Genomic DNA, 14528 nt, shown 5'->3' with positions numbered 1-14528 from the left:
TGTGACCCAGCAATTCCACTCCCAGGCATACAGCCGGGAGAAATGAAAACATGTCCACCCCAAAACCTGTACATGAATGTTCATACAGCGTTATTCATACAGCCAATAAGTGGAAATAACTCCAACGCCCATTAACGGATGAAAGTACAAGTAAAATGTGGCCCATCCACACTGGGGAGTGTTGTTCGGCCACAGAAAGGAAGGAAGCTCTGACACCGGCCACAACGTGGATGAACCCTGAACACATGATGCTCAGTGAGAGACGCAGACACAAAGAATCAGATAGTGTGTGATTCTGTTTACATGAAACTCCAAGCTGGCCAAGTCCACGGAGGCAGAGAGTAGCCCAGCGGCTGTCCAGGCCTGGAGGGAGGGCAGCATCGGACAGGCTTTTTCTGGAGCAACGAAAAGGCTCTAAAATTGTGGCGATGGATGCACGGTTCCGTGAATATACTGAAAGCTACTGAACTGTAGACTTTAAGTGGCTGAATTATGAAATATGTAAATTACATCTTGATAAAGGTGCTAAAAAATCTTACTTTAACACTAAAGCAAGAATACTCAGCAACTCATGGGCTAATGCCCTATTTAAATATTTTTCAATGTCTATTAAAAATATATACCCATTAAACTTTAAATGGTGGGGCTTCCCTGCTTAAGAATCCGCCTGCCAATGCAGGGGACACAGGTTCGAACCCTGGCCCGGGAAGATCCCACATGCCGCGGAACAACTAGGCCCGCGCACCACAACTACCGAAGCCCGCACCCTAGAGCCCGTGAGCCACAACTACTGAAGCCCGCACGCGCCTAGAGCCCGCGCACAGCAACGAAGACCCAACGTAGCCAAAAATAAAAATAAATAAAGTAAATAAATTTTAAAAAAAACAACTTTAAATGGTCGTGCACAAACCACGTAAATTACACTTTGCGGGCCCCCCAGGCTCTACCTCCACCTCAGGGCTGTTCCTCTCTAGACCCTCTCAGCATACATCCTTCAAGATCTCAGAGGAAAAATACTACCACCTAATTAATTCAGAATCTTCAACTTACATAGCTCTGGGCGCATCTGGAGACGACTTACTGGACTGTGGACAATACACCACCGAGACGGGGGGGGCCTGTGTGGCCGACGGGGCGACAAAGACATTGTGGTTTTCAGCTATCGTCCTGGCTTCCTGCCAGGGAGGGGTCCAGGCCCACCTGTCACCTGGCCGTCAATGCAACATCTGAGCTCGACCCCGCCTGGCACACCCTCCTCCCCACACAGTTCCATACTCACTGTTGCGACATCAAGAGGCCTGGAAGGGGCCCCTCTACTCAAGCTCCAATCTGAGAGGGCACAGAGGAGCCCACGGTGGCCAGAAAGTTCTATGAGGAGCCCCCTCCCCTCCAGAACCTTCCCCAAGGAGCCCACATGCAGCTAGGCCTCACCTCGCCCACATCACCCCTCATGAACGTTGGGGTTCTGTCCTGTGTGAACCAGGCTGGCCGTCCGCCCTGGTCACGGATAGCTGCTCCTTCTGGGGGGGCCCATGCCCTGGAGCTTTGCCGCAGTCCCCACCCAGCCCAGCAGCCCCACATGACCTGAATGGCCTCATGGGCTTTTGGGGGTGCAACCCATGCTTTAAAAACAATGAACCGTCTCAACAGTGCAAAAAAGGCCCTGTTTGGTAAGGTAGATAGCTAGTGGGAAGCAGCCGCATAGCACAGGGAGATCAGCTCGGTGCTTTGTGATCGCCTGGAGGGGTGGGACAGGGAGGGTGGGAGGGAGGGAGACGCAAGAGGGAAGAGATATGGGAACATACGTATATGTATAACTGATTCACTTTGTTATAAAGCAGAAACTAACACACCATTGTAAAGCAATTATACCCCAATAAAGATGTTAAAAAAAAAAAAAAAAGGCCCTGTTTGAAACTAACCAAAGATGGCAAACAACTGGGCCCATGCGGGACAAGCAAGCCCCAGGACCATCAGAGTGGACATCACAGACCACAGCTGCTCATTTCCGGGGTAGTCCCTTCTCCACCAGCCCCACAGTTTTCAGGGGCCACTGAGGGATTCGTTTTGATTTTGGTAGCAGTTTCTGTTTCATCTAGAATAGGGATCGGGGTCAAGTCAGCTGACCCACTAGTTTTAGAAACAGAGTTTTACGGGCACGGCTGTGCGCATTCACAGACATAGAGTCTGGCTGCTCTCGGGCGAGGAGAGCAGAGCTGAGAGGCTGAGACACAGATCACACGACCTGCGCACTCCCGACCACAGCCCCTCGCGCCTGACCCCCACCGGCCCGGCACTTACTTCATGGGTTTGAACAGTGCTTGCCCGTAGTTCTGGAAGGTCATGATGAGCTTGAGTTGTGTGCCCCCCGACTTCATGGCTGCAACAGGAGGGAAAGAATACAGGGTCACCTGCTGCCTTGGGGCAGGCCCGTGAGCTTGATGATGCACTGCTCCAGGCTCTGGGGGGACCCCCGGGTAGCGGTGGCCTGAGGCTGTGGGGTTAGGTCAGGGTATGGGTGCAAATGTGAGGGTCGTGGCGGTGGAGTGGGGAGGGTCCGGGACCAAGGCCCGGGGCAGGCAGATGTTTCAGGGTCAGGAAGCGCCAACCAGGGGCTGGAGGAGCCGTGCTGAGGAGGGTGGACGGGGCCTGGGAAAATGGGCCTACGGCAGAGGTGGCGGGAGGTTGCCACGCTGGAGGGTTGGGTGTGCGGTGGCCCCAGCTGGCGCCCTAGACGGTGTCTCCGCTTGCCCCGACCTCGGCCCCCTCTGTTGAAGGGGGCTCACCACACCCACCCAGCCTCCCCCATGCGGCTGGGGGCAGGGCTGAGACCCACTCGTCGGTGCCTCAGGGGACTCAGGTGAGCACGGGGACGCCAGCAGGGCCACTGACGTTGTGCCCTCGGCCTCGGCCAGTTCATCTGTGAAGTAGGACCAACGTCTGTCCTTAGGGGTCACGGTCAGGACGCTGGTCCAGCTGTTTTCACAGCCCCTGCCTTGATTTAAGGGTCAGAAGAAGTGAGGCCTGGCCCAAGGACGGCTCAAGTTTGGAGAATGTGACACCAGGAGCCGCTGGGTTCTCTGTTCTCCCCACCCACCCCATCGCCACGGAGAAAGGCGAGAGCGCGTCCATTTACAGGCACTGAGGGGCCAGCCCCGTGGGCACCTGCCCCACGTAAGCCTGTGCCCTGGCCTGGGTCCTCGGCCCAACTTGGGGGTGCAGCCCAGACTTCAGGCCATGACACAGGCCCCAGGATGTTCGAGAAGCAACAGCTTCCGGCCTGGACTACGCCTGACGCCGTGATTTGCTACCCTCCAGCTCACCCTTATGGGGCAGTTCTGCTTACTTGCGAGGGAAACCACAGCACTGCCCCAGGTAGAAACCAGCTCCCGCCCTGGACTTAGACGGAACCCAGTCGGAACACACGCCTGCTGGATTCCGGGGCCGTGGCTGCCAACGGTCCAAAATGGAGAAGGCAAGCGCCGGGGGTGCAGCTGGGCCAGCAACGCACAGGTTTTGTTTTTGACCTTCAACCCGACAGCGGAGAGACACAAGGAGGACCTCAGCTATTCACCGCCTTCTCCGGGTCCCCTGGGGCGGCCTTTGTCCCTCCTCCAGGATGACCGAAGGCCCCTCTGGCCCTGGGCATGGGCGTCCAGCTTACCGGGCATTTTCAGTTCCCTTCCTCCGGGTCAGTGGAGCCAGGCTCCGGGGACTGACGCGGAGCACGATGCGGTGGTTTCCCCGGGGAAGGAGGGGGACTGTAGCCCTTCTGGGCCCAGAGCCACCTTCCTGAGCAGCCCGCTTATTAGGCAGGGCGGCCCTCCGGCCCCCTGGGCTGCTGTCCTAGCAGGTGAGTGAGCGCCCAGGACTTCTGTCCCGTGGAGCCGCGTCTCCACTGCTCGGCACCACCCAGGGCTTTGCCCTGATCTGGATGAGCAACTGTGGGGTCTGTGCTTCAGGCCAGAGGCTGCCCGAACCCTCTCCTGCTGAGTGACTTCTTTTTAAGTAACTCCAAGTACAGAGTAGTTAATTGTGTCATTTATTCTTTGCATCCATGATTGTGCACAACAGTGATTTAATTATCAACACTATCACTGGCCCAGCCAAAGCCTCTGCAGGCCTGGCTTCAGGGTCCTGAGCCTCTTTAAAGGCAGCTAATAGCCATTGCTAAGCAGCCGGGAGGCCAGCTCTAAAGAAATCTCCGCTGGCCACATGAGTTTTGTGAGTGGATCAAGGGGTTCTGAACGGGGCGCCTTGACGGAGCTGTTCTGAGGGAAAGCATCGGGGGCCTCGCAGGACCTGTTCTCATCGCCACACCACTTCTGGGCTCACGTTCCAAGACTGAAGTGACCATCTGGGTCCAGACACAGCCCAGAGGTGGGGGCGGAGATGTGCTGACCATGGGCAAGGCTGCCCTCCCGGAGGCCTGCCCCCCGATTTGCAGGGTGGGGTCAGGAGACGGGCTGGATTTCTAGCTCTTCTTCCACTTTAAGCTCAAAAGGACGGACGGCGCTGTTGAACCCTGACTCCCAAGGCAGGTTCCCGGCTCCCATGGGGCCTCCGAGGGCTGCACACCCCCCAGGCCACAGCAGCGCCAGGGGCAGGGCCTCCAGCAGCAGACAGCTCTTGTCCAGGGACCCCGGTCTGCAGACCCACCCAGTGGCTCTGCTAAGCTAAGGGCCCAGTCAGAGGCTGCTGTCTCAGCAGCTGGGTGTCCAACAAAAACGACCAGCTGGATGTGGGGGCAGACACCCCCGGGGACGCCTGCAGCCTGGCCGGGCCAGCCCTCCCCTGCTCCCCACCCAGCAGGAGCCTGGGCCTGGACACTTGCAGCCATGCTCCCGGGGGCTCCACTGGGCTCCGGGTGAGAAGATGTCCTGCTTCCTCAGGAAGAGGGGCCTCCTCTCAAGTGTGAACTTGCTGGGAGCCCCTCCAGGCACAAAGCCGCACACAGTGGGGCTGAGCGTCCGGCGGAGGCCTTCAGCAGGCTCCAGCTTGCCCAGTGCTGGCCGCCCCACGCACAGGTAACGAGCGGGGACGCTGCCTAGCCTCTGCTCCCATCTCTTCCTCACCAACACCTTTCAACAGCCCTGGGAGGCAGGTTTCATGGGTCCACGCTCGTCTTCAAAATCTCTGGGGCAGAAGTGTTCAGGGGTTTTGAAAATTTCAGATGACAAGAGTTGCAGGTGGTGTATCCATCCCACAGATCCTGTAGCCCTGAGCGGGTCGGGGGAGAACCCCAGAATTAAATGCACTCCATGGGAACATTCACTCCAAGTGAGAAAAACAAGGGTTTAACAGTCTCTCATGTTAGGCTTTGCCTCCATGTCCGTTCATGTTGGGTCGGGTTTTGCTGTCAAATGGGTTATGATTTCAGATTTGCAAGCTGGAGATTACAGGGTCGAGGATATGACCACGTCTGTGATCCACAGGAGACGTGGGGAGGCCCACAGAATTTAACCCATCTGCCCAGAGTCACGCTGACTCGTGACTGGGGGAGCCGGGACACACCAGGCCTGCTGTTCGCTGTGGGTGATGACACCCGGGGTCCCACCAAGTCAACCTTCCCATACTCGTCAGGCACCTGTGAATGTCAGCCTGGGCTCTGACCGGCCCACGGCCCCAAGGAACATGCTGGGTTAGGACCACCTAGGCCAGGGTAGTCCAGTGGGTGAGATCAGCTCAAACAGCCCACAGGACACAGATGGGCAGGCACTCACCCCAGGTCACCCTGCCAGGCGCAGAGCAAGCCAAAGGGGGTGGGGGTGCCCCAAGGCCAGGCCCCCGGGAGAATGGGGGAGGAGGGTGCCCAGGGCGGGCAAAGCTGCCTGTGAGCCCCCGAGGGCTGTCCTCGGCCTCCGGCGGCTCCCTGGGCTCCTGGGCTCTGCTCTCTGCACAGGGCAACGTCCAGTGAGAGCTGGGAGGCTGTCTGTCCCCTGAGGGGTATGGCGAGCCTGGCTGGCATGTGGGATCCTTGCAGCCCTGCCTCTAACCAAGACCCTGCACAAAGCCTGAGTTAATACTGTACAAGCCTGGGTGCACTGTCCATCTTCTTGAAATAAGATGCAACGTGCCCGAGCCCACTTGACAGATGGGAGACTGGGGCGGACAGCAGCCTGCAAGCATGAATGCTGCACTTCCCTAAACCCCACCTTTAAAATGCTGTTGTCATTTTTCCAAAAGGCCCACGCTCCCTGCCGCCTTCCATCATGGAAGCCTTCGCCCCATTCAAGACCTGGTCCTCCCAGGTGGAGGTCGCCGCCTCGTAATCACTCTCGACTTTATCTGTCCATCGGCATGTGCAGGTCAGGACGCAGCAGAAGCTTGTTGAGGCTGGATTCACCCCCAACTCCCACGGCCCAGAAAGGGGCCCTGGGATGCAGGAGGTGCTCAAGAGAATCCACTGAACAGATGACAAACGGTCATCGCATTGGCTGTTTCTCGAACAACCTCGTCTACTCGGGAGAGAAGGGGACGCCCCGGCTGTGGCCTCTCCCTTGCAGTCCTCTTCGTCCGCACGGATTGCCTTCCAGCACAGGAGGAGGGCTGGGTGGGGCTGGGGGCCGGGAGGCACTCAGATTCCTCCTGGGCAGCAAGAAGGAGGGGAGACCACCGTCGTGTCCCGGCGAGTTCTCTCTCAGGGTGAACAACCATATGCCAGGGAGAAGGGTGCTGCCTAGCAGCTCAGCACCGGGCGGAGCACCCAGCACAGCGTCTAAAGCGCTCTGGAGACCCGGGCGCCAGCCTCACAGGCAACTCCCGGCTCCCCGGCATCAGCCCAGGTTGGCAGAGCCCCTTCAGCCTCAGGATGGCCCAGACGCCAGTAAGACAGTGCCTGGAACCCCCTGCCCCCAGCACGCGTGCTTCCTGGGGCCTCCCTCCACCCTTCGCGCCTCCTGGGACTGGCCCTCCCACCCAGGGCCTCTGCCCACCCGCTCTGCCCTTGGAGCTATTAGTGACTCATCGGGACCTTCACAAACAGTTGCCTACAGGCCCGAGAACAATGGCGTCAAACCTCCACGCTCAGAAACCACTGCCGGCACACCTTCCTGGAACCAGTAACTGGATGCCCTGAAACTTCTGATTCAGCAGATCCCAAAGAACTCAGAGGCGTCTCCTCCAAACTACTCCGCGTATGGGGCTCCGCCCTGGGTAGAGCTGAGCCCTAGTCACTCCCCGCCCACACGAACCCCAGGAGCACCAGGTGGGCTCTGAGGCAGAGCCTCCCCAGACAACCAGAAGATGCCGAGCTCTCCAAGGCGTCTCCCTGCAGCTGCCGGGGGGCCTCTTCTTAAGCCGCGGGGGGGACCCGTGGGGCACCCCCTGCAGCAGAACAACAGGACTGGGGGCGGCGTATTGCCCCGCCATGCTCATCTTGCAACAGCAGAAGACGGCCTCCTGCTGCCCCCAAATACTGAGAGCATCGAAGGCCTGCAGGCGCCTCCTCTGGGAAGGCTGCCAGTATAACTCGCCCGCGAGGTGAGGCTCCAGCAAGGAGAGCTGGCCGGGCAGGGAGGTCACCTACCAACACTGGTGATCTTCTGGGCGCCGAGGTCACGCAGCAGGGCCTCCACAGCTGGGTTGTGTCGAGAGTACAACTCATAGCGGTTGATGCCGATGTGGAATTTGAGCCAGTTGGGATAGGAGTCCACGGCCGTGTCCCCTGTGGGTAGGAATTCATCCTCAGGACCTTCGTGTGGCCTGCACAAATGAAGGTGACCCAGGTCAACAGGGAAAGGACAGAACAGCACGGTCTCGAGATGGATGGGGGAGTTGGCATCGATGCCAAGGTTTTCACTTTGGAGCCAAGCAAACATGGATTTACTCAGAGGCGCCTCTACTCAAACAGGGCCCTGCGACGTCCGCACTTTCTCTGTGGCCTTTGTTCCACCAGCTAATAATATATTTGAAGACCTGTAATTCTCACTTACCCTTGGGAGACGCCACAGACAGCTCTAACTAAAGCAGACCAAACCCAGACCGTCAGCGCGAAGCCCCGCCGCGTCTGGCCCAGGGTCACTGAAACACCTGACAAGCATGATGTCAGCCTGGGGTGCGAGGGGCTGCCGGCTTCCTGGGGGCAGATGAGCCCAGTCTGGCGGAAGCCTTCGCTGGGTGCTCTGCCTTGGGACAGCAATGATTCAAGAGGCTAAATTTGATTTTCAGGAAGCAGCCGTGGGTGGGGAGAGAGGAAAGTGGCACTCACTCCAGCCGAGGCCCAAATCGAGGACCTGCTGCCAACGTGGCCCATCCTTGTCTCTTGAGCCAAAGGGCCAGTCTGGGGGAGGACAGGCCCTGTTTGCCGCTGGAGGGAAAAGCGGAACTTGTCTAAGCGCTAATTCACCGGCAAGTGAGGCCTTTTCAGCCCCAAGTTCTGCCCCACAATGGACACAATGGGTTACGAGAAGCTGCCCAAGGGCCCCATCACTGACCACTGGCTCTGGGCTCTGTCTCTCCTACAAAGAGGCCCAGGCCTAGCACACGGCTCTGCCTCTCAAATTTCTGAGCGTTTCCGTGAACCTGGCCAGCAGACAAAGCTCAGAGGCCACTAAACACCTTGGTGTGTTTAGACAGAAAACACTGGGTCTGGTCCAACTGCAAAGGAGAAAGGATTTTATGAGATGTTTTGGAAACCTGGCCTTTCCCCTCTGTTGCCTGTGTAACCTTTGCAGGTACTTATTTATCGTGACCTTGCTGTTGGTTAATATTTCACCACCCAGGGCAGCAGCATCTGCTTATTTTGATCTGTGTGGCTGAGGAGGGCCTGGGGGGGAGGGGTTAAAGCAGGACAGTTTAAAGAGATGCTCCTGGGGGATGCTACTCGCCTTTTAGGAAGCTGTCACCCCCTTGCAGCCTGGGCAGGGGGAGAACCCCTTGGTTATGCCTCATGGGCGCCAGCATGCCCCTCTGCTAATGTTTTCCCAGGGACTGGTTTACCAGGCTCCTGAGGCCTCTCCAGACCTCCCCGACACGTCCAGCAGAGCGGTGCTGCCAAAAGCACCTGCAGGCAGCGGCTTCCCAAGGAAGCGCCTTCACTCACTGCCTGAGTCCCTTTGTGAGCCAGTGACCAGGGCCTTGCAGGCCAGCACTGCTTTCCTGTAAATGCAGAACTCACTCTTCCCGGCTCCTGCCTGCCATGTCTGCCTTCCAGGTCAGTGGCCACAGGAAACAGCTCCCAAAGCACCCAGCAGCCCTTCTCAGGGAGGCAGTCATTCTGGAGACAAAGGCAGTGCCCAGAGCCTGCACGCTGCCCGCCCCACAAAGCTCCCCTTCCTGGGGCCTCTGCCTTGGGGTCCACGCCCTCTGCGAGTCTCTGACCCTGAGCCTCTTTACACAGCGCCTTGGATGTGCAAGGATCTTTATTCTCAAGGGGCGCTTGGCTGCCTTGGGTGTCGGGCCTGCCAGCACCCACCTCAGCAGCTGCAGCCCCACTCACCAGTCTGGGTTCTCCGCCGCCGCCGCCGCCGCCTTGGGGTTGAACCTGATGTCGCTGTTCACGTTGAAGAGGACATCGTCCTCCGTTAGCGGCGGAATGGCTGCCTGGTACAGTGGGTGCTGGAACAGCCTGGCCAGGAGGGAGCCGTCCCCGCTCGGGCCGGGGGGCGGCACAGGTCCACGCGTCCCGTGGCCTCTGAGCAGCGGCCGGTGACCGGGGTCTAAGGGTCGCAGGGCGCCGGGATCCTGCCCCGGCAAGGCGCCCTCGACCGGTTCGGCTGCGGGTGGCAGTTTCTCAAGCGAGTGGGACGTGAGGTTGGAGGAAGGGTCGGAGCTGAAGTCCTGCAGGATGCGCAGTGTGTGCTTGTTGGGCCAGCCCGCGTCGCCGGCGGCGGAGGCTGCTGCCGGGGGCTCCCCCGGGCGTCCGCGCGCCTGGGCCCAGCCGGGTGCCGCCGCCTCGGCCGCGGGCTGCGCGCAGGAGCAGCCGGGTTCCCCCGAGGGCTGCGCTCCGCTCCGCTCCAGCTTGGGCAGCAGATCCAGCACGATGTGCAGCGCGCAGGCCACCAGGAACGCCATCAGGATGAGCACGCGGAATCTGCGCACCAGGATCATCTTCATGGCCCGGCGGGCGAGCGGGGCCTGGAACTCCGGGCGCCCCCAGAGCGCGCTCCGCCCGTGCCCTTCTAGTCTTGGCTTGGCACGAACGCGGTGCCGCGGCGCGGATCAAGGTCCATCTGGCGTCGGCCAGCTACTCGTCCCGGGGCTGTCCCACGCGTAGGGCGCCCACCGCCAAAGCGCCCGCTCGCCGGGCCATTTCGGGGCCGCTCCCTCTCGCCTCTCCGGAGCGGCCGCGCCCTCAGCCGGCCGGGCCCAGCGGCCCTCGTCCGCGAAGCTGGGGGCGCAGCTCGGGGAGGCCCCGCGCACGTAGCGGCCCGCTTGGGTCTCCGGGGCCGCGGCCGCGCTCATCAGGCGCGCAGGGGCTGGACACTTAGGCCCATCTCGGCCAAGGCGCGGCGGCCTGGGGTGGGGGGTGGAGGCGACCGCGCGGCGCAATCCGATCCGAGGCTCGGCGAAGTCTCTTGGCGCTGCTCCGTGGGCCGCGCTAGGCGCCGAGCCGGCCGGGCGGAGAAGGGGCGGCTCCTTCGGGCAGGGCTCGGTTCTCTCACGCTGCGGCCCGCAGGCGGGGACCTGGAGGGGAATGAGGGCGCAGGGCCGCGGGGACCGAGGAGGGGGCGGGAGCGGGGGGGTGGCGCACGGAGCGTCCGGCGAAGTCCCCGGGCAGGTGCACCGGCCGTCGCCGGAGCGCAGCCCCCGCACAGCCGAGCCTCTCCCCGGGCGGTCAGATATCCGAGCGCAGCGGAGCCGCCCCCCGCGTCAGCGCCCGCAGATTGGCGGAGCCGCAGCCCCGCGAGCCCGGGCCTACGCTGCTCCCTCTGTTTTCTCCTCCCCTCGGCCGCGCCCCGCGATGCTCTGCAGCTCCCGGCCCGCTAAAGAGAGGGCGCTTTCTTCCCGCGGTTTGCCCAGAGAAGACAGGAAAGCAGACGGCGCTGATCCCGCGCTGCGGGTTCTGCCGAGAAGGGCTCCCCGGCCTGGCTGCCACGCCCAGGACCTCGGCCCACTCGGGGCAGGCCGCCGCCAGCTGCAGCCTCTCGGCTCCTCCCCGATAAGCCGAGGACCAGAACCCAGGCCAAGTCCCTCCCCGGAGGCGCTGGGCGTCTGCGCCGCCGGATGAGCTCCCTCTGGGCGGCGACCTTATGCCCCACGCCCCCGCCTTGGGCGGGTGCCGCGCCCCAGGCTGCCGGCGAAGGGGAGGAGGAGGGGGCGTTGGGGTCGCCACCGCGGGAGACGATGAGAGGAGCGGAGCGTTGGCCCAAATCCGGAGGGGAGGCCCGCACCGGGGCGAGGCTCCTGCACGCTGGGGCCCCATCCCACCTCGAGGGGACCACGCCTGCGCCTTAACTATGGCGGTGCCGGTGCCCCAGTTAGAATTCGCTTGGCACAGAGAGGTGCCCGGTGTGTGCGGGAGGCGGCACCTCCCTCGCTTTGGGCGGGACGTGTGTGTGTGTGTGTGTGTGTGTGTCTATCAATTGGCCTCGCCAGATGCGCAGAATTGGCCACCTACAGCCAGGGGCGTGGTACTTCTGTGCCCACACAGCTTCTGGACCCCCAGCCCGCAATAGGGAATTTTTTTTTAATTAATTAATTTTATTTATTTATTTTTGACTGCGTTAGGTCTTTGTTGCTGCGCGCGGGCTTTCTCCAGTTACGGAGAGCGGGGGCTATCTCTTTGTTGTGGTGCGCGGGCTTCTCATTGCGGTGGCTTCTTTTGTTGCCGAGTTCGGGCTCTAGGCGCACGTGCTTCAGGAGTTGTGGCGCACGGGCTTAGTTGCTCCGTGGCATGTGAAGTCTTCGCGGACCAGGGCTGGAACCCGTGTCCCCTGCATTGGCAGGCGGACTCTCAACCACTGCGCCACCAGGGAAGCCCCCCAGTAGGGAATACTAATGTGCATTTCAGCCTAAAGTCATAGTTGGGAAGGTAAGTGAACCTGGCCAAAGGAGACGTCACAAACACACCTACCACCAGGCTCACTGCCCCCTGCCCTTCAGGGGCTGAAGTTTCCAAGGACGAAGCCTCTCTGGCAGGACTGAGGGGAGCCAGTCTCTGGTGGGAGCCCTGGGGTGGGACCCCTAGTCTCCCATTGACTCACTGTACTGCCTTCTCAGGACTGCAGTTTTCTCTTGCATGGATTCAGGGTCCATTTTCCCTGAGACTCACCATTGAATCTCAGTGCCTGGCCCAGTGCCTGACATTCAGAAGGCGCCCATTAGATACTTGGGGTGAAGGAGGGGAGTCCCAGCCCAGCAAGTCAGTGAAATAGATGTTTCTGAGGCCATCTGAAGTAAGTGAAGGGCTGGGCCCTCCTGGAACTGGATCTGGAGGATGTGTTGGGGCCAGGGCTGGGGGTGGGTGGGGACGAGAGAGTGAAGGTGGACTTGACTGGAAATGGAGCATTTGGGGGCATTTTCATCCCCTGGAGATGGAGCTCCTCCCTCCCTCCCTCTCACACTGACAGCACCATTTGTGTGCAGAAGAGGTAACTTTGGACAAGGTTTACTCAGAGAGGCCAAGGAGATGCTGTGCAAACTGAGATGGAGGTTGAGAAGCACCAACCCCCATCTGGGGGAGGGGGAACCCGGCAGGAAGGAGCTTAGGTCTGTGGTCACCACGGCGTCTGCCTCGGCCTGGGGGTTCTATAGGCTCCAGCGCCCCACCCACCCACCCAGGCCTCCCATGTTCAGTGTCCGTGGGGTGGGCGGATCCCATGGACCGTGGACATTAAGAGTGGGGGCTTCACTGGGGCCCCCTGTGCACTTAGGTTACCTCTCCCCCCACCCCCATCATTCTCTTGGGACATATATTATTTGGACCCCACCCCTAGATGGCTCCAGTGCACAGTTCTTGCTTTATCTCAACTATCACCTTGGAAAATCATTGTCTCACTAGCCTCACCCCACTTCCTCTCATCCCGCCACTCTAATTATTTTCCCAGCAACGCCATCACCGTGTGAAGATACTGTACCGTCTTCTGTTCTCATTTATGGTTCGTATCCCCTAAAATGCACATGCTCCACAAAGATCAGTGCCTTGTTCACACCCGTGCCCTGCTCAGATGTGGGGCGTGTGCCAAAGAAGGGACCACAAGCCACCATCCAACTTGGGGTCAGGTGTCAACAGGCGAAGGTGACGTGAAAAAGCCTTTGAAAACAGAGCACTCACCACAGGAGGTCAGAGTATGGAAAACTCTTGGCCAGGTCTTTCTGCCTAACGGTTCCTTGTATTTTGCTCTGAGAAGTAATTTGATTTGGCCTAATGGACTCATCCAAGGAAATACACACACACGCACAGACGTGCACAGACACACACATGCACATGCACACACAGAGGCACAGCCACAGACAAATACACACACACACTCAGAGACACACACACAGGTACACACACATGCCCGCAAATGCACAGGGTCCGAGGCTCCCTTAGGCCTCTGCTGTACTGTCCCTGGGCAGAGGCCAGGACAGGTGGGTTACTCCCGGAAGGGCACCAGGAGGTTAGATGCGGCCGCATCCAAGGCTGAGGAGTAGCAGCAGTGGGAGCTTTTTCCTCCCAAAGGCTGGCGCTCCAGTAAACCAGTGTTAAATATGTCAGGTGCTGCCAGGAATTACGTAGAAAAATAAAGTTGGTACCACAGAGAGGGAATAATGCATGTTCTGGGTGAGGGGACTGCTACTTACACGGGACGGCCCCTGCGAAAAGGACATTTGACGAGAAAGCTGCATGGGAGGGAACAAGCAACTTGGAGGCCTGTGGGGCTGGAGTCCTCGGCAGGACCGGCCCTGGTCCTGAGTGGGGTCACCTGGATGCCGAGCCTGGTGTTTGTTGAGGATCCTGGACAGGAGCCACTTTCTCCACCGTGTGACCTCACCTGGGCTTATGCAAGGAAATCCGACGTGAGGCCCCGGCTCGAGGCTCAGCAGCTGCCCTGCAAGGACAGGAGGAGGATACTGGGGCTGCAGGGGTGGGTGCACCTCACAGGAGGTGCTGGGACTGGGCCAGAGGACAAATGGGGGTTCCCAGTGAGGAGTGTTCCAGGCAGAGAGAGGTGAGGTCCCTGGGGACAGACACAGGGGACACGCCACCTGCCTCTTCCCCGTCTAGGGCCCCTGGTTCTCCCACGTGTCAGGGGCTCCTTCCACCCACAATCTCCCCAGGGTGTGGGGAGCCGCCAGTGGGCCTGGCTCAGGGGGCTCTGTTAGTCTTTTCAAGCAGAAAGGGCTGCCTGTGGCAACTGGAGACAGGAGAACAGGGCAGTGGCTGCCTTTGTGCAGAAGGGGAGAAGTGCACACACTCGCTTGTGGGTGTCATGGGAGGGGTGCGGGACCACACTGGAGCCTAATCCAGTGTCACCTGTGAAGTGGCACCTGGAAACCTGGGACAGGCTGGGAAGAGACTTGCGCCGTGAAGTTCGAGCGTGCGTTGGGGCGGGAGGGGGACGACCGTCCCAGGACCTGTGGGCCGACAGCTGCAGGGTGAC

General features: G+C 60.2%; 1 protein-coding gene across 1 annotated transcript in view; it reads right to left on the bottom strand.

Moving 5' to 3' along the window:
- The window catches only part of LOC132596380 (extracellular serine/threonine protein kinase FAM20C), a 36291-nt gene extending 25219 nt beyond the window's left edge, over window positions 1-11072 (bottom strand). The window contains exons 1-3 of the mRNA XM_060293412.2: window positions 9440-11072; window positions 7529-7704; window positions 2302-2380 (exon numbers count right to left, since the gene is read on the bottom strand). Coding sequence (XP_060149395.1) covers window positions 2302-2380; window positions 7529-7704; window positions 9440-10056 — 872 coding nt within the window. The 5' untranslated portion in view covers window positions 10057-11072. The remainder of the gene's footprint in view (window positions 1-2301; window positions 2381-7528; window positions 7705-9439) is intronic.
- Between the last annotated feature and the right edge of the window lie 3456 nt (window positions 11073-14528).

The sequence above is a fragment of the Globicephala melas genome, unplaced genomic scaffold (genome assembly GCF_963455315.2).
Source record: "Globicephala melas unplaced genomic scaffold, mGloMel1.2 SCAFFOLD_146, whole genome shotgun sequence".
NCBI classification, from domain to species: domain Eukaryota; kingdom Metazoa; phylum Chordata; class Mammalia; order Artiodactyla; family Delphinidae; genus Globicephala; species Globicephala melas.
Note: the sequence above shows the minus strand (reverse complement) of the source record. Positions and strands in the feature narration are given on the sequence as shown.